At 33.9% G+C, this 23,467-nt stretch overlaps 1 protein-coding gene across 1 annotated transcript in view; it reads right to left on the minus strand.

The window, feature by feature from the left end:
- Positions 1 to 5,461: 5,461 nt before the first annotated feature.
- The window catches only part of GPC5 (glypican 5), a 1,282,273-nt gene continuing 1,264,267 nt past the window's right edge, over positions 5,462 to 23,467 (minus strand). The window contains exon 8 of the mRNA XM_020290272.2: positions 5,462 to 7,213. Coding sequence (XP_020145861.2) covers positions 7,056 to 7,213 — 158 coding nt within the window. The 3' untranslated portion in view covers positions 5,462 to 7,055. The remainder of the gene's footprint in view (positions 7,214 to 23,467) is intronic.

Genomic DNA, 23,467 nt, shown 5'->3' on the forward strand with positions numbered 1-23,467 from the left:
GCCAGCGTAAGTTAGGATTTCTGTAATATATCCTTTATGTATGAATCTTCTTATTCCTCTAGTGGCTATGTAAGTTTTCCTGTGTACAGTAAGAACTTTGTTTAATGCTTATCTGTTTGAAATGAAAAGCGAAAGTCTATTTGGAAAAAACAATAAGTTGCAATTTGAAAAAAGTTATTTATTTCACGAACCTTTTCAATCTTTGAATAAAAAGCCAAGAACAAGTGACACAAAAGCATATTTTATGCAAATATAAATATAAGCATAAACACAATAATAACAACAATAAACATATGATTAGATCTGTACATTTTATTGATAGCTATAGATAAATGTACACGTGTTTGTGTATTTACAGTCAATCACACCCATACTGTAATCAATGTGTAGCTAAAGTAGAAGTAAAATTATTCAATATACATTTATTGCCGTTAACCATCTGTGATGAAATTTTCCTAGATTCTGTTTGAATTTTTTTTTATAAATGAGGAAAATGTAATGCTAAAATTACAAACACACCATATTTATAAGCTGTCCTTTTAAATAAACTGCGATCGCAAGTTCCCATCTGCTTTCTTGCTGAACGACAAAGAGCATTTGCTTTCACTGCTGTGGTCTTTCTTCATTTTTCTGAATTAGCCCCTGTACTACAGAGGCCCGGATAACATGCTCCTGTGCTCTGTCAGCTTGTTGTGTGATAAATCATCAGAGGCAGCAACATTTGTTTATGCCTATTTAAAAGGGTCTCCTGGGAAAATCTGCGAGAAGAGAAAATACTGTCAAACTAACTTTTGTAACTTCATCTCTTACTTCCTCACCCTTTTTATCTTTTTGTCTTTTAAACATGCCATCCCAATATATTATTTGTTCTTGAATATTGTGAGACTCCACAGCTGAATGGCTGAGGACCTTAGATTTGATTCCTATAAAATAAGGTAGAACAAAAAGCAATTAGTGGCTAAATATTTAATGATATGATGGATTTTTTTGCTCAGACATATTGTCTTATCTATTAGATAAAATCTGCAGAGCATTTGTTCTGACTATTCTTCCCTTTACTCATGCGAAGATTATTCCAGTCAATTTTATACAGAAACCACATCACTGTATGTGATAAAGAAATTGGAATTTTAAACATAAGTATAAAGTAACTAAAATCACATTTTGTGCATTACTTTTTACAGTGTCTTTTATACATTAAGTAATAGTAGGTTATAAGACATCAAGTAAACAAATGTTCTGTGTTGGTGCATCAATAATATTTTCTATTTCAGTCTAGAATTCTAGGAATATTAAAGGAAATTTAGAGAATATCTGGCTCAAACACATTATTTTACAAGTGAGGAACTGAATGAAGTTCAAAGAGTTATGGGACTTGCTGAAGGTCAGACAGAAAATTAGCACTAAAACCTTTGAAGCTGTGTTTGCTGTTTCCTCCAGCATTTTTGGATGCTTGTGAGTCAATGATTGAGCCAACTGCCCCATCAGATGGCCACACTAGGGCATCTGGCATATGGAATCTCTTCAGGATGCCCAACCTTATTACTAGAGCTAAATTGGAGATGAAAGAAAGACAAATGAAAAAAAATCTGAGAAAAAAACAAAACAAAACTAGATTAAAAAAGAAGTGAATGAAAAAAGGGAAAAAATTTTAAAATATCCTACAAAACTTACAATTAGCCCAATCTAATCAACTGATCAATCAAAGATTTTCTGACTCTGGAATACTGTGTAGTGCAGGGGAAAAAGTGATTTTGAAGCCTGATCTCTTTTAGAATGCTCACTTTGTTACCTATTAGCAATGTGACCTTAAGGAAGCGATTTTGCCACTCAGAAATAACCACTTGGTGGTGACTTAGGTGAGATACTGAGCAACACATGGCTTGTTCGTTGATATGAGTTCTTACCCACTCTTGGGCTGTGCTCTATGCCAGCATATGAGGTCTCAACCTGCCAGGAGTCAAGGAGACCTTCATGGGGGATTCGGAGGTTGAAATTTACAGTCTGTCATCGTAAAGACCAATGCACATTTGAATACTGGGTCAGGGCTAACCTCTTTTTATACTCAATATAGACCACTCTAACTCCCAATATTTTAAAAACAAACCTTCAGTGAATAAGCCTTGTGGCCATGATGAGGCTAAGCATAAAACATAAAACAGGCAGGCGTGGGTCTTCTCTGCCCATTCCTTAGTCCAGTCTTCTGTCTTCTTTCCCCTTCCTAAACCTTACTACTTCTTCACTCTTCACCCTCTTTCTTTATGCTGTCTTTCTCTACCCAAAACTATTTACAGGCAGAATCTGGAACTAAATATTCTGGTATTGTCCCATCCTGGGAACACATGCATTTTAACAGAAGGCTCCAAGGGAAAGGAACAAACATGAATCATTAAAGGGTCATCATGGACCAGTGGGTGTTGCATTGTCTAGACCTCTCAGTGACTCTGAGTTAGATACAGTTATGTCAATTATTACAGATAAGAAAACAAAAAGGGAAATAGAAACAATAGCAAGAAAATATGTGTGGGGAGTGAGAGTGTGTATGAGGGACCAGGGAGAACAGTGGGAATGTGGGATGAGTGAACGAATCACACTGACTTTGCTAATTGAATCCTGGAACTCTGACCACCATTATGGAGTCAGTTTTTCTATAGCACACTCTACATACTGCTTGCATTCGTCTTGCAACTGGGCATTTTTTTTTTCTTTTATGCCAGTGGCCGTTGGCTGGGTGATCTCAGGAAACTCAGAGACCTCCCTTTTCTTCTAAGACCCTTCATTCCTTCTAGTTCAATTTTTTTCAAAGGTGGGTATCAAAACTCATAAAAGTAGAATTTTACTTACCAAATTACTGGAGTCATTCCTATGAGTCAATCTCATGCGTCTGTCTCCAACCAGTTTTGATCCTTAAATATTCATAGTTCTGTTTTTAATTCTGTGGTGTTTCAAATTCCTGTATCTCCTTCTCTTTCACTCTGGTTTTTGATGTAGTCAAAGTAAAATTTTATGGGGAAGATAAAATGCATGATCTTCTCACGTACTTTTTGAGGAAGATGATTCCAATGTAACAATTGCCGAGTGCAAGAAGGTGAGAGGCTCTTAAATCAGATATTTGCAAATTTATACACATTTACCCTACCCCACTCTCTTCCACATAAGTTATTGTTGCTACCATGAAGATATAAATCATGTTGTGATGAAATTGTTTAGTTTTTTTCTGCACATGAAAGGAGAGAGGGTAGTTTAAGAACTACATTTGATCATATTGTCATTCATAAAATAATGATAATATAACACTTATTCAGCCACTGTGTAATTTGAACAAAGGCAAAGAAAGTAGACTTTTAACGTGAGAAATATGTTTCATCTATGTTTTAATCAGAAATGACATATATAACAATATGTATTTAAATAAAAATTTGATATGCCCAAAATCATATCTAATGACATTAAGAATTATCATTTCTGAATTTTCATACAACCCATGTAATTGTATATGATATCAAAGTTTGCAACCTAAGGAAATACTAATATTATAGCCTGCTCAGTGAATTTCTCTTAGAATAGCAGAAATCTAGGTTGAATATATTCACTCAAGAAGAAACTATTTTTATTGTACCTGAAGGATTCTGATTATAGAAACAATATTTTAAGTGATTGAAAACAATTAGCAATAAACTAATTGAGTCCTTTTCAAAGCATTATTGAAAATCTGAGTGTTTTGGAGGAAATAGCTTATTAACTTCTGTCTTTTAATGAGAAGAAAATGTTGGAGACATTATTTCACTGATAAGCTGTTCCTGAATAAATAAAGGATAAGAAGGCAAATCTAGGGTTTTTAAAATATTCTGTCACACCCCTTTTCCTTCCCTTCATTCTTGTCTTTCTTTTGTTCCTTTCTTCCTCCTTTCCTTCCATTGTTTTAATGCCATCCAATATCTTATGACCCAAGAAATGTTTTATACCTTTCAGCTGCACAGAAAATAAAAAGAAACTTCACAGTTCCATGATAGTTATCGAAGTTGTACTTTTTACTCATTTTTTGTAGCTGATTTATTTTGGGGTCTGATGTGTTTTTCCATGGGATCTTCAAGATGTGGGAAGGTAATGACTAGTACTAAAAAAGTCCATGTTTACATTTCTCCTTTTTATTATATTTTTACAATAGTGTGCAGTTTGATAATTATACAATTATAATTACACAGTCAACTGTATTTGTTTTTTAAATTCTAGTTTGGAGTCCTAAATAACCTCTGAACTATTTTTATGCTAACCTGTGTTTCTTCATTCTTGTTTCAAATTACCATGTCTTTGAACCAATAATGTATGTAGTTTATTTATAGTCATTATACTCACCCATCTGATTCTGTAATGATTAGTTGTATAGCATCAGACAAATTCCATATTTCTAAACCTCAGTTTCGTTATTGGTAAAATGGAAGTGATGTTACTGGGGAGATTAAATGATATTGTGTTTGCAGGCATTTATCACGGTATCTCTACAAAGGGAGGACCAAGTAAATGTTAGCTCTGATTCTTAACTGATCCTTCCCTAATATATGCAAAACACTGGACTATGTTTTATGACTAGTTAAACTTATACTAAGATAAAAATAACTCAAGGATTCAAGAAAATGGCTTTGTTTAAATTACTCTGGCATAAAATGTGACTATAAAGATGTGAGTGATATTTTGAAATATATACATTTACTTTGATGTTATGCATTAAGTTATCTTGAAAAGTAGAAAGATATTCTAACAATTTTACCATTGCACAAAACCTTCTTAGACCTTATTGCTGCAAAACACTCCAGAAGCAAATTCTAAGCCATATTAAAAAAAATCAGTATCATTGTTTTTATTTGACTAAAAATCTATCCCATTCTTGAGGGATGAAAAAGGTCTAGTGAGATATTCTATCTCATTTGAAAGAGCTTTGTAAATCATAAAAAGCTATACAAATATGAAATGTCATAGAGTAGAGAATTAAAGGATAAATATCCTCTTTGAAAATGTTAAAAAATTTTGCCTCAGGCTCTTAAAGAAATTCTGAAAACCTCCCAGTGTTTTGAGCTGTAGCAGCATCAATATGAACTATATAGTCTCCAAGTGCCTACTTTAAGGTAGGCAACACCTGTTTAAACACATAATACTTAGTTGATAAAAAATATTCATTTATTCTGTTGACTTTACTACTCTGCTTTTATCCGTTTCTTGCCATATCTAAAATTATCTTCTATCAACTAATTTTATCTAGAAACATTTTAGACTGCTAAACCATGCTCTTCAGTTTGTTTGTTTTCAAAATTAAATTCCACTAAAGGTGGGTCAGAAATTTTGCCCTTGCAGACCAACCGTGACTTGAGCTGGAATGTAGCAAACGGGTGATTTGGTATTACTTTTTCTGGAGATTGATTTAAATAAACAGCTGAGGTTGGAGTAAAAATTTTATAAAATAGGTTTAAAGTTGTAATTTGTAGAGTGTGTTAAGGTGAGAATAAAGAGTTATTAACTGGACCAGGAAATAAATATAAAGGTATGGAATGGAAACCTAGGAAAATGACAACTGGAACTGGCAGAGAGAGCAACACTTCCAGTTTTGAGGCATGTTTGGACAGACAATAAAATCTGATTGGGCAGTTTAAAAATACTGTGATCGAAATAGACCATCCTCAGATCATATGGTTAATTGAGAAATTAAGAGAGAACAAGGTTTGATGATATATTGTTTCCTGATTTGGAAAAATCGATTTTTACCTCACTAATATTTGCTGTTCAATGAGTCCAAGTCACCTCTATGACAGAAGTCATTTCAAACCCTTTTGATTTTTTTTTTTTAATTGTAGGGGTTCATCAGTTCTTTTTCTTATTCTATGACGTTGTATTAATTATAGATTCTGATTATGGTCTGGATGTGATACTTATTTATAAAAGCTGACTTCTCTTTTCCTCCTTAAATAGAGCTGCAGACATATCCTATCATTGTCTACTGAGGGAAGTTATCACAACAGGGAAATCAGGGACTGTGGCTTAGTTCTGCCAATGTGCAAATAGGGAAAGAGTGCAAGCATTGCATGCCAAATTTTCTATACTATTACATGTCTGAGGATATTCATGAGAACCTTAGAAATGCATAGATACCAAATTGTTTGTTCAACTTCAGGTTTGAAAAAGAAGTGGCAAATAATATTTTAAAAATGGGTGAATATATCATTTTTGCCTGCAGAAAATGATCCATATTCTTTAAATTTTTTCACCAAGCAATTAACAGCTTTATTGGAGATATTTCTAGAGCAAGTGTATGCTTCACAACATAGTTACGTCTATTAGGCAAAGAGAGAGGAGAGAACACAAGCACAATACCAAAGATGCATTTTCAATATAATGGAATACAAATCAGGTGCTACTAAAATACTCAGTAGCTTTAAGGTTTGTCAGTGACTAAGTTACAGCAGATGAAAATTGTCAGGCTCCTTCAGTGAAATTATGCGAAATGCCCCTCAGAAATCAATTGTATAACTCATTCTCTTTGAGTAATTTCCTTCTATAGCTTGTGAAAATGGAAATCTCTTGAAAGTTCATGCATATTACTTGCCATTGTGTATTTTGATTCATTTAATGAAGTTCTAATTCCAGTACTTTAAGAAATGCTATGTACTGTTTTCATTGTCCAGCAAATACACCTTCAAATGAAAACATTTTTGAATTCGGAAAGGCAGAGGTTTGGAATTGAGAAAAATAAAATTATGAAAGAACACTGAATTCTTCCTATTCAAAGTCACTTCTGTGCTCTTCACATCTTAAGATTTAATATATTAAAATTTAAGAAGGTTTAAGTTAGATTCAAAGAAGACATATTTTAAAAGAGTCTATCATTTAAATGTTGATTTTTTAAGGGACTTTATGAACATTCCAACTTGGCTTCTAAAATGTTAATGTGACACACCTTTTCATAAATATAATTGTTACATTCAAAAATGATCTCTTATTCCAGACATGTGAAAAGAGGGGAGAAATCAAGACTCCAGTAAGTTATATCAAGACAGGGAGTTCAGTTACCAAAGCCAAGGAAGTAACATCGCCACACCCATCATAGCGAATGCCATAGATTCCGTCGCTGCTGCACATCCTGCTCCAGTTGTGTCTAAAGTTCTGCCACTGTCTGTTTGATGGATTCGCTTTACATCACTGAAGTTCATATCCTCTGGCATCCCTGCAGAGGCAAATAAGAAAGCACAGAATGATGCATGGCCACTTCACCATCATACATCTAGCAGAGCTCTTAAACCCAAAGTGTGGACACCATTGTGGCTTTTTTTTTTCTTTTTTTTTGGTAGCATTCTCCGTGTTCACCTAACTCTAAATGATTAATGTGACACAGATATTCCTGCCCTACTTAAATGGGAGAGTTCAGGCCCTTGTGCAGGAATCGTCAGGATTATTCTAAGAACAAAGTGAAAAGCTTTCTAGCTTTTTAAAGCTTTTGGAATATTTCTCTGTCATTGATTGGTAAGAAAGTAAACAGATTTAATTAATTAAAATATCCCGAGGTGTTGCATAATTGCTTGTCTAAAGATGTATCAACTGCAGTAACTGTGAAAATTCTTATCATGAAAATAAAACCAGTGAAGGGAAAATAATTTAATAGAATATTTTTGAAGTAGCATTTCCACAAATAGTATTTTGCATTAGAATAAAGTAGACATAAGATTTTTTAAAAATTTATTTTGTTATTTTTAATTGACAAGTTATAATTATGCATAAATTATGGAGTACACTGAGATATTTTGATATATGTATACAAGGAGGAATGATTAAATCAAACTGATTAACATTTCCATCCCCTTACATACTAATTTTTTGTAGTAAGAACATTTGAAATTTATTTTCTTAGCAATTTTGAAATACACCATACATTATTATTCACCATAGCCAACATGCTGTGCAATAATCTCGAAAAGTTATTATCCCTGTTCAACTGGAATTTTGTACCCTTTGATGGTCCTCTGCTCACTCTTCCCCACCTTTGGCCCCTGGCAACCACAATTCTATTCTCTACTTTTAAGAGTTCAGTTGTCTTAGATTTCACATATAAGGGAGATCAGGCATAGGATTTTAATTGGAAACGTATCAAAGAACAATTGTAACAAATGTTAAATTATATATTTTATAGACGCACACAACTGTGGAGAAAAGGGTGCAGACATCTGTCAATATGTCAAAGAACTTGTTAATAGGATGGACTGGAGATTGAAGTTAGGGATAAAATGTTTGATTAAAAAAAACACAAAGTCCTAGACCAAGATCCAGTTACATCATGGTTATGACTTGTGTGTGTTATGAAACCTGACAAACTGAAGACGAGAACAGCCTCTAAATTAATTGGGATGAAATAATTGCTTTATTAAAGAAGGTTACCTTAGTATGACGTACTTAGGCAATTAGTGATTTATCACTTATTATCTACTGCCACCAGTGTTCTGAGACCATGTGACTGTCTCTGAATTATCTCATGGCACACCGCTATCAGTCACAATTAACAGATTTAAATTTAATGTTACTAAGGCCACAAATATTGACATCATAATTATAGTGAGACTGAAAAAAATAAGCTTCATATAAGGAAAAGTCAATATTTATGTAATTAGGTCAATACATATATATAATTCAGAAGGTAAAGCTCCACTGCATGCAAGATGAGAGCATTAAAACGAAGCAAAGCTCTACTGATCTGACATATTGATTTTACAGTCTGAGCTCTTGCATTATTATTCATTGTTTGGGTACTTGTTTTGCCCTTCTGTGTCATTAGGCAAGATGAATAAACTAGTGATTCATTTTTTTTTTAATAGGGACTGGAGTGGAGTGTGAATATTTTAGTCATGGTTTTGTACCTCTTGTTAAGCTAAAGCTATGAGGACATAACAAGAAGCTATGAGGACTCTAGGCAATTAAAAAAAAAAACACCGTTTTTCCCGAGATAACTACATAAATTTGAGTTTTAAGGATTTATTTTTTCTTTCTTAAGCATTGTGAATTGGTGTTTGGATTGGATCCATGAATAACTTTTTCTTATGCCAGTCTGAGCTGGTATTTCATTCATTCTTCATTCATTGTTTCATTCATGAGTCAGACACTGGTTTAGGTTCAGGGGATACCGTAGTGAGTGAAAATATGTAAGTGGAAAGATGTTAAATGTTATGTCTGCAAGTCAGACAATGCCAGGAGGGGTATGCAGCCTTCAATCAGATGTCATTTTAACATTTGAGGTAGAGATATAACTAATAAATATAACAGTTCTAAGGATCATGGCCCTTGAGTAATATATAAAAGGAATTCAAGATCCTACCATGAGCCTACAGTCATGGTTGCAGTTATGGATCGAATCACAGCCTGGCCTTGCCATCTGTAAAAAAAAAATTAGCATGCCAAAAAGGCTAGCTCTATGATTATTTGATGCAATGATTGTTTTCATAAAAGAATTTAATTAACTAAGCTTATAAATTATACCAAAGCTTAACTGAAGACCTATAAAAGAAAAAAGTAGTTTGGGAATTTATTGCATTAATACGTTAAATGAACACAAAGTAATTTTTGAATAATCTTTTATGTGCATAACAGCAACACACAAAAGTGACAATACATTTATATTTCTGCCTTCGATGGCTTATGGTCTGGTGGGGGAAGACAGGCAGTTGTGTTACTAAAACCACCTAATATTAAAACTTGGGTACCTGCCAGATGATTGGCAGAATTGAGGCACGTAAGAATTGAAGCAATTGGCAGAATTGAAGCACATAAAAGGGATGTAACTTGGTTAAGGGAAAGCTCTGCTGAGGAAGTGGGGAAGTATATTAATTTATTTGGCAACATCTACAGTGCTATGGTATGAGGCACTGTTCCAAGCAATTCATAAATATTAACTCATTTAATTTTTACTAAAACCTCACAAAGTAGGCACTGTTAATATGTCTGAGTTTATACATGAGGAAACTGAGGTGCTGGGAGGTTAATTAACACTTGAGCAGTGGAGCCAGGTGTCAAATCCAGAAGTCTGGACCCACCCAGTCTGTGCTCTGATCACCTGCTGCACTGATTCCAAACATGTTCTGGGCACCAACAAATCAATGTTTAGGTTGAGAACAAAGAAGATCAATTATGGTGACCATAAAGTGCATTAGATTTTTTTTTTCTTCTTCCTTGACATCTGGGATGGCTGATTATGTGCTACTTTTGGGTATAAATCAAGCAACTGGAAGTATTCATAGGTAGAATACATATGGGTGAATAAATAGTGATGAATGATGAATCAGGATGGCTTGATGAATCTGAAATAATTACAACTTCTTTTTGTTTTGTATATACGGGCCTTTTCCATGAGGCAAGGGAGTAAGTGCATTATTCCCTATCTCTTTTTCATCTATCTACATATTTTTACAATCCTCTTAGTTTCACTAAGCAAAGACAACTATATTTCAAGATAATTTGTTCTTTTTTGTTCTAATTTGCCATTTTCAATAAAGAAAATGGCATGGGCAAGACTTTTTTCACTGTTAATTTGCTCACTCATTTACAAAACCCATTCATTACTAGCTCAGTGTCAGGTACTATGCTAGAGACTGGGTATGTAGCGTGCACTTCCAGGCTTTTTCTTCCTACTTAGATGAGTCCAGAAATAAAACAAAACACCATGATGTATCTTTTTGACCATTCCAATGAAAGTATATGGCAGATTTAAATGTTGGGAGCAGGACTATGCATCGTTATTTGAATTCAACACTAAGGTAACCACGAAGTCAAAATAATTTAGTTCTAGAAATGATTTGTTTTCAAGGTAGCTATAGTCATGGCATCTCAAAAAATGTCTATTACATGGAATGCTTTTAATGAATATTGTTGAAGAGATAAATTGAACAGTGACTCTCATTCTCACAATGGATGAGTTTGGTGGAAATATTTTCCCTCATCCTAAAAATTCGGAACAGGTGCACAGGAAGTAATTTACTCCAGATAGCATAGCTGTGGCTAAATCCTAGTTCTGTCCCATTCAAATGTGGGTTTCATTGATTCCAGTGTCCTGCTGTTTGGCACCTTGCATTCAAAGCACTGAACTTGAAACCAAATTCTAACTTTGCCACCTTCTGGCTGGATGACTTCAGCTCTGCCCCCTGTTTTATAGAACTTTAAAATGGGAGCTTTTTCAGTGAGGGAAGAGGGTTAGTCAAAATACCTTTCTGGCTAAATGACTAAGTTACTCTTTAGACAATAAGCTAGACTTTATCCCACAGCATTCTCTAAAGTAAATGTCTCTAGGAACAAGAAGTAAGCATAAATAATGAGGAAGTAAATAGAATATATAGGTTGATATTTTTATCTATATATAGGTGGGGGAAAAACTTATAGATTTTAAGGCAGAATCAATAAAGAAAACATTAATAATTTGATTTCTATAAAAAAAGAACCTTCTGTACAACACAAACACCTTAAAGGAAGGCGACATATAGCAAAGTGGAGAAAATATTGCACTGTAGTTTGCAGCAAAAGGCTAATGTCTTTAACATAAAAAGAGTCCTTATAATCCATGTGAAAACCACAATTATTCCTGTAGAAAAAGAATATGTTTACATGACAAATTAATTATAAGAAAAAAATTAAAATATTTCCTTACTGGAAAATGAATAAATACAATCTTACATCCAATGTGGTATCAATTACTTGCTGTCCAGTTGACAAAAGCAGGATCGAGAGGAGGATATAACCAGTATTGGCAAAGGTACATTGGAGAAATTTGCCAAAATATATCAAAAGTGTTTAAAATGTACATTTAGTTAGACTCAATAATTCCATTTTTATAATGCCATTCCATGAAGGATAATTAAGAAAACTGTTCAAAATATTAATCTATGCATCAATAGTGAAATATTATATGCAAATTAAATATTCATTAATAAGGATTTGGATTAAGAAAATTAAGGTGAATCATTTATTTAAAAATATTTATAAAGTAGACATTTATGGATACATAAAATACATTTTGATAAGTATTATATTTATAAATTTATAAGCTTTATAAACTATATAACTTTATATATAAAGCTTATAAAGTCTCTCTCTATATATATACTTTCATGATCTTTAATGTTATTTTAATTCTAATAGTCTATGGTCTGTGATTGTGTTTCCTTGCAAGTAGGGACTTCCTCATTAATTTGTGTATTGACTTAGCATTTAGTAATAATTAGGTGAATGAATAAATTGATGAATTTAATCCAAGGCTAAGAATTACAAAATAATAAAAATATGTTTCTCCAACTTAGTTTCTCTTAATTTAAAGGCAAAAATTATATCATGGCAACTCAGAATGTAAAATAAAAGATTAGGATTAGATGTGTATTTAGAATTTTATATTTAATAAGAAGAGTAGTGGATGTAATGAAAAAAGATCTATTATGAAGAAATTGACAAATATGTTTTGAATAAAATTGCTATGGATCTTGTTATATTAAATCTAAACTATTACTCTTGTCCCTGTGGAATTACTGCTATTTATACCAACACCAGCCACATATATTTTGGCTGGCCATTAGGGAATTTATCAAATCTGCAATGGATTAGCATAAATGTTTGCAAATATTTTTGGTGATGAACTAACTAGATTAGATCCTATCTCTTAGGAAATAAGATTGATAGCTACACCCAATATGTTGGGTCACTTGAGTCCAGAATGTCTCCTAAAAATGCTGAGTTATTTTCCAGTTTTCTGTGGGGGCTTCCATATAACTCAATAACCAAAGTAGAGTGAATGTGTGGTTGAAGAGACAAGGTCCTTGGTAACTCTAGAATCTCACAAGCATGCATAAGTGAAGGTCATCTCTGATTTTCCACTTGACTTCTAGAGAGTCTGGCTGATCCATGGGACTGTCCTCAGGGCAGCCCTCTTCCATCCTTTGTGGTACAAAAGTATGAGATTTAATTATAATTTCTTTGCTTGCTCTTTATGTTTTATAACAATCATTAGCTTTCCTTTTTTGAAAAAGTATAAGAATAATGAAGCAATCCAAATTGTTAGTACATGGAACCATGGATTAAAAAAAGTAATGAGAGATTCTGACTACAAACCAAAGCTTAATTTAAAGTAGTATGACTTATTGACATTGCAGTCCTGGAGAATGTCAAAGATCATGATCATTTATTTGATAATGTATCAAATAAATTATTGGTGACACTCTAATTATTAATAATAAACAGGTTATTTTTTGCTAAATAGAAGTTTAAACATGGAGGGAATATAGTTTGGATCTTTTGCCAGTTCCTTATGCTGTGTTTTATTCCATGATGATAAAGATAAATATCAATAAAGAATTCAATGCCAAGTTAACTATGTGGAAGAAATAAGGGTACTTTCAATGTTTTAGACTCAATGTTTTTACCACTCCTTCAACAATTCTAAAATAATTATTGAAGAGTAGACTTCAAAATGCAGGAAAGTGATCCCAAAATGAGTAGGATGAAAATTGTAATAGTGACCAAAATAATTGACAAACATCAAAGTAACTGAATATGAGCATTGCTTGAAAAAAATCAGTAATGATGATTAATTAAGGGGGTGAGAATCAAGATGCAATTATGACACTTGAAAATATTGTTTAAATATCCTAACATATTTGTATGGTTTGGGAAGAAGTGTGAAATTTTAATTAACTTTAGATTTTATCTAGACAAAAATATATTTCAATGAATGTTAAAAATTCAAGACTAAGCACTTAAAGAATTAATATGGAATATATATATTCCTAATCCACTGAGGAAAAGAGGATTAATGAAATCTAATGGAAGTCAAGATGGATCAAATAAACAAAAAAGCCTGATAAGTTGAAAGTACAAAATCAGATGTTAAAGCCATATGCAAATAATTTTAGTAATCACTAAATGAAATGAATTAAATCAAATTGGGAAAGAGACACTTGATTTGGATTTTTAAAAAGCCTAGCAGCACACCCAAATATAATGATGCAGGAAGGGGTGAGAGGCTTAGGAAAATGTACTCCACGCCAATTAATGTCATTATATTAATAAAAGATAAAATGGGCTTAAAGCATTAAAATGAATAAAGGAGGTCATCACATAACAACAAAAGAAACAATTCAACACATAAATGCAACAATTCTGAGTTTAAGTGACCTTTAGCATATTCTCAAAATAAATATTCCCACAGTCAGTGTGGGGATTTTAACACTATGTGTTATATTTGATCTTTGAAGTAGATGACTATTAGTGAAGATATAGATGACTTAGTAGCCGGAATCATTGGGGGGAGGAAAAGGGAACTCCACTGCCTTCCTGCCCAGGTGCTAGTACCATGTTTCCCTGAAAATAAGGCAGGGTCTTATATTTATTTTTCCTCAAGAAGACACCCTAGAGCTTATTTTCAAAGGATGTGTCATTTTTTTTTTTTTTTAAGCACGGTACAACAAACTACATTTATTCAAATATAGTTAAGTCGTCTTCTTCTGGAACATCATCATAACTCTCCAAATCCCGAATTCCATCCTGAACTTCTTGCAACTCTATTTCCTTTAGAACCATTGGCTCCAATCTCTCATGTTGAGCAATAGAGCTCTCGTGGGGCATATGAGAAGGGCTGCTTGTCTTCTTTACCACTCCACGAGGAAATGCATGGGTTGTGCAGATACCCTGTGTAGCCAAGACCATCACTAGGTCTTATTTTCAAGGTAGGGCTTATATTGGGCAAATGCTTAGAAATCCTGCTAGGGCTTATTTTATGGGTAGGTTTTATTTTTGGAGAAACATTGAAACACTCCTCACATTTCATTGCATTATTTTGTTTACTCCTTCATGTGGGAAGAGGATGGATTGCTCTGGTTAGTAAATTTGGAAGAAAGACTCAAATAAGCTGAGCTTTTGGATATCTCATGGTCTTTTGGATTTGCCTGCCTAAAGTGAAGGTGCATTCTTCCCTGTGGTTTACCATGGAGTAACTGAAGCAAACTCTCTGCCTGTCTGGAAAACCTGTAATTTTTTTCAACTATGCTTATAGCATGATGGTAATCCTTAGTTGAACTATTAGATATCATTCCCAAGTCCAGCTTTTAACAATAAAATAGCTGGTATTTTTATTTTCATCTAACACTTGTACTTATATTTTAATTGTTTCTAATTTCAAAAGAAGATAAAAGGAATGTTATTGCACCAGCTTCAAATAAATACAAGCTTTATTTTATATATGTATGTGTGTGTGTGTATTCATAGATACCATCACTACAGTTAATGACTAGTGGATACAGCACACATAAACACTCTTTTAAAGCACATATAAGACATTTACAAAGGAGACCACATATGAAGACATAAAGTAAATATTAGAAATTAACAAACAATTTGAACACAAGAAATATGGATTCTTTACCACCACACAATAAAATTAAAAGCCAGAACTAAAGGAGAATGATGCTTCCTACAGCAACCTCATCTAAGGTTATAATAGAAGACCTAAATAAATGGAGGGATATATCAAGTTTATGAATGAGAAGCCCCAAGTATATATAGTGCCTCTTGCATTGAGTTCTGAGATTTTATGGATGTCACTTGATGTGGGTTTATTCAACCTTTCCAGCTGGACACTTGGTGGGAGATTTCCATCTAGAAACGAATATCTATCTATTTGGGTAAGTGTTCTTGAATTCTTTTATTTTCTCCATTGTGTCTAGAATTCCCATTATTTGAACAACAGATGTCCTGGATGGGCTCTCTGATTTCTTTTTCTGGTTTCCATCATTTTACTCTGCTTCCTGGGAGATTTTCTAAACTTAATTCTTAACTTGACTTTGTCATGGATTTTAAGTTTACTAGACATTTTTTCCCTCTAAATGGAACTTTTATTCTTGTTCTGGTTTGTTTAAATCTTCTAGGATTTATTAAGATGCTAATGACACTATAGAACTCCTTCCTTATCCATGGTGGATACATTCCAAGACTCCCGGGAGGATGCCTGAAACTTCAGATAGTATTGAACCCTATGTATCCTGTTTTTTCCTAGACACACATAAATATGATAAAGTTTAATTTATAAAGTAGGCACAGTAGAAGTAACAACAATAATGATAAACTATAACAATTATTCCAATATAGTCTTATAAAATTTATGTGAATATAGTCTCTGTCTCTCAAAATATCTTATCTTACTGCACTCACCTATTTTGGGACTTTGGTTGAATGTGGATAAATGAAAACACTGAAACCAAAACTGTAGAAAAGAAGGAAAAAACTATATTTTTAAAGTTTTCTTCTCTCTGCAGAGTCTTGTTTAATAAAAGTTTTTTTTTCTGCTTGTGGATATGACTTTTTTTTCATGATACACACTTAGATAAGTGAGGATCTCCAATTCAAATTATATGCTAATATTTAAGAGAGGTAACTGAAAACCTGGTTAGAAATCAGGGTGTGTAACTGAAGCTCAGCAATAGTTACACAAGTGTGATCTGACTTATAGATTTATTGGAGAACCTATATTTATTAGCCAGTAGGGTAGGTTAGGCTAGAAAAACAAATGCCTCCAAAATATAAGTCGCAATAGCCCCTCCTCTGTATTACAACTTGATATCTCACCTCTCTCTCAACACGTGTTTTCATAATCACCAGAGCAGTGGGAGAGAGGGGCGGAGAGACAAACTGGCCGTTAAGAGCTTCTCTCTGGAAGGGACATGTGTAATTTTTGCTCACTTGTTCATTGGCCAAAGCTAATCCTGTGACCATTGCTAACATTAAGGGGCAAATGTTGTCATAATTTTGCTTAATATAGTAGTTGTCTTGGTATCCATATTTAGGCTTGAGATAAATTGTTTGAAACCCAGCAGTACCTCATCACCTTTGACCTAGCTGAAACCTCCCCACCCCTTGTGGTTATTCATGATAGAGCCTGCTAGTTTCTCCTCTCCTTGACTGTGAATCCAACACATGCACAGCTGCTAACCATGATAAAACCTAACACTCAAACCAGAGCCACGTAAGTTCCCTCTTTTGTGAGTCTTTTCTTTATACTAGCCAATCCTTAGTGGGGCCAATCCACAGTGTCCCTGCAGTCCCAGCTAAATGGGAGGCTGAGTTGGGAAGATCTCATGGGGTTAAGATTTTAAGGATAGTCTGAAAAACATAAAGAGACCCTGTCTCAAAACAAACAAACAAACAAACAAACAAACAAACAAACAAGCCATTCTACAACCTCCAAGGAAAAGCCTAAGGGATAATGCTCATGGACTTTAATAAAGTCTGGTCTCTCTCTCACTGCCCACTCTGGTTGGGGTCCCTGATACCCCTGGACTTCCTGTTTCCCTCCTGTTGGCACCTTCTACCTCTCTTGGTCCTGTGAGTAATAAATTACTTCTACTTCGTGCATTTGAGTTTAAACTCTCATTGTACCGTACCTGACACAGACATCAGAACCTAATTTCCCCCTGGTCAGGGATCTTCTAGAGAGTGTCTATCTTGGCTTATGAGCATTCTTGAGCAAGAGAGAGACCTTAAAACCAAATTAGAAAGAAACTATAACAATAAAAATTGCAATAGATGTATAGTCCAACAATGTACACAAAGGGAGAAATGCAGAAACATCATAGATCAGAAGGCATGTCTCATGCCTCCTTTAATTGTCTTTGTTTCCTTTTAAACTAGGCAGATTCTGAAAGAAGACTCTTCCAACATCTTGCCTGAGATTAACTCTCTGGCTGCAAGAACTCTGGAAGCCAAGTAGGAAAAGCAGGCAAGGGGTAGGATGTAGGTTTCCACATTCATTGTAGGAAGGTAGGTAGGTAGATAGGTTTGTTAATCCTAGTTCTTTCACAGTTCTTTCTTCTGCCCTCGATTGTGCTTAGCATTCCTCAGTCAAGAGACCCTTTCCATGGGTCTTTATTGTGCTGATGTGTGGGAGAGACAGAGACCTACTGTTTTGGAATAGAGGAAGGAATCACTGCATCTTACAGCGTTTGGCTAATCTTTCTTTTGCTGACCTTTCTTCTTCAACCCCTCTACCATAGGTGACTGGTGCTACCTATTGCTGTATTTTTTGAGGATTCTGTAGAGCAAATTGGGTTGGTTCTCTGCCCTCCTCAATGCTGTGAGGGAGTCAGCTTTCTTGGGCATCCTATGTTAGGTAGCACTTATCCATCTGTTTCCTAGCTTCCAAATGTTATTGCTATCTCCTCTTCTGTTTCCTCTGCTCTCGGTAAATTTTTTGTTGTTGTTTAAAAAAAAAAAGTTGCCATACTGTATTTTAGTGGGGTTGTAGGAGGGAATAAAATTAAATGTGTCTGATCAATCTGTCATCACGATGGCAACTTGCTGAATATTTTCAGTGTCCAGCCACTGATGCTCTGTCCTGACTCTCTGGCATGTCTAGGGCAGGGTTGGCATTCAGCCAGTCCACACTGGCATGGTTCATGGCAGGGTCTGTTATGAACGGTCAATGCCCCTGTTGTAGATGCTAATTATTTTTGATGAACATCCCTGCTATGAAGACTCTTTTTTGTTACCATACGGAGCAGTGTTCTATCTTGAGGAAACTAACTAGTAAAACATTCCTCTTGACTAATAATAAATAGTGCAAAACAACGAGCTTCCTTGTAGTGGAATAATTGAATGTATATGGAAGGACTGGGATAGCTGGTTGTTTTGCCTCTGCATTGCCTGATCCAGGGTATGTTGCTGTATAATATTGTAAAGTTCATTTAATACACACAAAGAAGGCCTAGCTAAGTATAGAGCCACAGGTATAATTGGGATATTGAGGATTGCTATAATTTGTGTCCTTTAAATATTTTCTTTTATTTGGACTTTTCTGTTGAACCCATAGTGCACGTATTTCAGATGCTGGATTGGGCATTGATTGAATAGATGCCATTTTTACTTATTACTATTTGTTAAAAATTAGCTGCAGGAAGTAAAATATGAACACTGATAAGAAGGCAACTTTTCCCCCAATGAAATGTGAAAATTACCTTCAGAAAAAATTTGCCTCTGTTTTACTTCAGTAAGTGAAGCATATTAAATAGCTAAATCCTTAGAGCCTAAAAATTGTCAAAATGTCTAAGAATGTTGTGTAAGAGAGATTGTGAAACTTATTACATTTGCTAAATTAAAATGAATTCTCTAGGCTTGCATGCCCTATCCATCATGTATTTTATGAATTAATATATTTAACTTAATATTTCAATGTCTGAATAGTTTGTATAAGTTATTTTTTAAGATATCCCCAATTGGCTCAGGGGATAGCTAAACAAAATATAGAGAAATAGCCATTGCCATCATCCCTGAGAAGAATGTCAATGTTATTAGGAAAATATCCACAAAACACAGCACACATGAGGGTGAGTACTCAGGCTGTGGGTGACAGCTCTCTGTTTGCCCTCATGGTGTTCTCAGCTGGAGATTCGCATTCAGATGGGACTATGTAACATTATTAAATATATTATTTGCTGTACTTTGGGTTGAAAAGATATTATGAAAATAGCAGGTGCATGTGTGAGGAGAGAACGCTCTCATATTGAGAGCAGGGGAATTATGCGGATATTGAAAATTACAGGATCACCTTGCCTGACCCAGTATGAAAATGTTTTTCATTCTCGTGTTCCATCTCCTGGAATAAATAACATCCGTGCTTATTCTTTCTCAAACTCACAGTTCGATTTCCTACAGTGTCTAATTCTATGTGACATATGATAATGCAATACATAGTTTTTCCTCCTAGTGTTAAGTTTTCTTGTTTGGGCCTAACAATAATCATGTCAGTTCTTTCCGTCCTTGTCCCTATACATTTTCCAATGATAAACACTGGTGTATTTTATCCAAGTGTTTATGTGTTTTCTTCTTATCAGCATTACCCAGCTTAAAGTTGCTTTATATATATGCTTTTGTCTCCTACATTTGGGTTCTTATATTGATCTCATATGCTTGATTTTAAGCCCTTCAAAATTGTGATTATATTTATTTTTGCTTTCTACTCCTTGAGCTTATAAGGAGCTATTCACATTAACCTATATTTAGGAGGACTTTTTAAATATATGACTTGCTAAAAATAAATTTGATATGTAAATAAGCACTTACCTCTTTCTTTTAAATTCATTTACAGAAAAGCTCCATAAACATAGAATTTATGCATGAAGGGAATGGAGTATAGTAGGAAGAGGCTGGAGTCCAGCCTCAGAAACCTTAGAAAATTCTTACAGGTGTTGAAATTCAGTTCTTTCACCTATAAAATTTGCATAATAATAATAAGGCCTTTTTCTAGGATTGATGTGAAAATTAAATAAAATTATAAATATAAAAATACTTTTACTATTTTTACACAGGACAGAAATATGGTTATTATTTGAATATTGGAAGCCAATCAAGGCTTGCATAGTGAATTGATGAGCGAGGTTCACTTGGAAAGCAGGTGACAGCATGAGAAATAGGATGAGAACAAATTATCTGCTATTTCAAAAGCTGGTCAGTGACATCACACAATATAAATACGAACCTAATATGTTAGAGAAAATTATCTCTATCATCGAAGAATCATTAGTACAAAGATAATTCAACTAATTATATCTACTAGTACTTAAATGTGAAAGTTCAACAAAAATGATCCTTTAGTTTGTGCATAGGGTGAATCCCTACATAGTTCGCACTTGATACATATTTAATAAATACATTTTTACAAAACCCAGGCTCAATAAAAATTAGCTATGTACCAAAAACAAAAACAAGAACAAAACCAAAAATCACCTTCATACAACATATATGATCTCTGCATTTTCCTGTAAAAACTGAAGCTCACCTGTTCCCAGAGGATTTGGGTGTAACGAACTTTTCCTGCAGGTTTCCCATGGAATTCTGCTCCCTGACTTTTAGGAGAGTATAGGACCTCTTTGCAAAGCGGAAGTCTGTTATTTCAAGAGTATTCTGATGCTAAGAAAAGGAAATTGGCTAAGTAAATTGCATTGTTTTTAAAACGGGGTATTTTCATCATAGAATTAGGTGGAGAAAATCATTTCCAAGTACAAAATCCAGAGAGAATATGTCCATGTAGGTGGGGTGGAGGATACTACACAATGGATGCAGGTACATGGAGACCAGAGGGAAATGATTCTCCAGGAGCAGCTCCAAGGAGTCTGAAAATACTTTTACCTCTGCAAAGAGGGCCATATTTGGGATGTATGGCTTTAATTCCCACAGTGGTGAAAATGAAATGTATTAAAAAAGAAAGACTTTGAGATAGATATACTTTTTTATTTTTAAATAATATATAATATATATTGCCTTCTCAAAAAAATTGTACACTTCATTTTTTTTTTTAATTTCCTTGGACACACGAAGCAAAATTCAAGGGGCTTGTGCAGATAAATCTTTTAGATGTTATCTAACTATTAGTTGAAAAGAATTTATTGTCTGAAGACTCACAACCAGATGGTACACATTGTGCAGTGATCAAGGTGTTTCATAACACTCTCTCTAATAGTATCTTGTTTATGGATTACAAAAGCTGTGACACAAACTGACAAGATCTGGGATGTTGCTATTCTATTCCCAACTCATTCTGTAGTGCATAAATAGAGCAGTGGTTGTGGATGCTATGTAACATTGCAAAAATCATTACAGCAATGGGATTCAATTAAATTAAGAACAAAACAAATCCCATACTCAATACCAAATTTATCCCCCGAACAAAATCTGTACTTTATTAAATTATTGTCTTGAGACTGTGCCTGTCTTTCTATGTAATATAGTTTCCCAATATTTGTGAAACTTGCGACCATTTTAAATGGAAAAATTGTTTATATGTATCTCTAGTTTAGAAAACTAATTTTAATAACAAAGATACTGATTACTGGTTTAATTACAATGTACAATTATGTCTTTATATTCCATATTCTTTAAATGCAGATGAGCATTGAGAGGTGTAATGCATTTAATTATCTTTCCTTCTCTTTTATCCCTTTCTTAGGTGTTAGCAATCTAAGACTTTAAAGAATATTTGAGGACACCATTTTTGGATGCATCTGTTCAGAAATGATAAAGTTTTGCCTTAAGGCTTTTCATGTTTATGGAAAACAACAGGAACTGAAGACTAATTAAGTATCTTAAGAAAATGATCACTTTATCGATGTAGGGATATATCTGGTGTAAGTGGTGAGTTCCTCTCCTATGGCCTTGTTTGGCAAGTAGGCACAGTGGTGCTAACAATCTAACAATTACCAACTGGGTTCTAGTTCCAAAACTTTCATGGACACTGGAAAATAAAATAAAATGATTTTATTTTAGTTCCCGAAGATTTTCATGTACATTGAGAACATGACTGAATTTGTTGGGTTGTATTGTTTTCTTTTTGTTTTTGCTCTTTTTCTGCTATGCTAAACATACTATGACTGTTGCTAATCATTGCTTTAATACTATTTTATTTTATATTTATTTCTTGGAAACCAGGAAATGCTTGGAATAATATTTTGGTAGTATTTAAACATGCCTAAAAATTAAAATGTCATACTTAGGCTTTCTAGGTGAGCTCCCATGTCAGACTATAACAGGAAGGAGATTTCATAGCAGAGTTTTATAAGCATAAATGCTATAAGAATGCTTAAATAGAAACCACTGCTTCTAGGATTTGAGAGCAATAGGGAATCTCATTAAAATTACCACTTGAATCACACTACATCTTTATATAACTCTAATGCTTAGATTCACTGAAAGGGAATTTAGTGAGAATAGAGTTCAGGTGAATTCAACATAAACTCTTCTATTTTCAGCATGTAATATCTGATCATTATTATTCTTACAAAAAGCAGTTACTTTTGAATAGAGTATATGCATAGATTTGGGATGGGAGGCTGCACATTTGGTGTGCTGTCATTTAAAAAAGTTGGACTCCTATCTACTAAAGAATTCATTAGGCTAGCGTGAACATATTGGCATTGATATTATTGAATAGAATTAATCAAATAGAACTATCAAAAACATGTCTTTTAGGTATAATCAGATTTACCTGGCTTAGTTAATTTGAATCAAATTGAATAGTTTATTTTACTATTTTATTTTCAAGGAATGCCTGTGATCTGAACTGATAGACCCCCACCCAGCTTATCACTCTGACAGAGCTAGAGACTTTCTGCTTCATTTTAATAAGATTCAATAATAAATAAAAGACAATTCCACTCCTCCAGGCACAGCATATCAAGTCAAAAATGTTGATCTAGAACAAGGCTGACAACATGGTGGTCAGGGTCTAGTCAAAGGCATATCAAGTCAGCATTCTCTGGGGATATTATTTATCCATCATCTTTTAAATATATGAACTATTCAGTTTATCAAAGAGCTTGCACTCAAAGTTTTGCATTTTTTGAAACACACAATAAAATGTTTTACATAAAAAGCATCTACTTATTTGCCTTTATGGACCACAATGTAGTCAACTCTGTCA

The sequence above is a fragment of the Microcebus murinus genome, chromosome 13 (genome assembly GCF_040939455.1).
Source record: "Microcebus murinus isolate Inina chromosome 13, M.murinus_Inina_mat1.0, whole genome shotgun sequence".
Taxonomy (NCBI): domain Eukaryota; kingdom Metazoa; phylum Chordata; class Mammalia; order Primates; family Cheirogaleidae; genus Microcebus; species Microcebus murinus.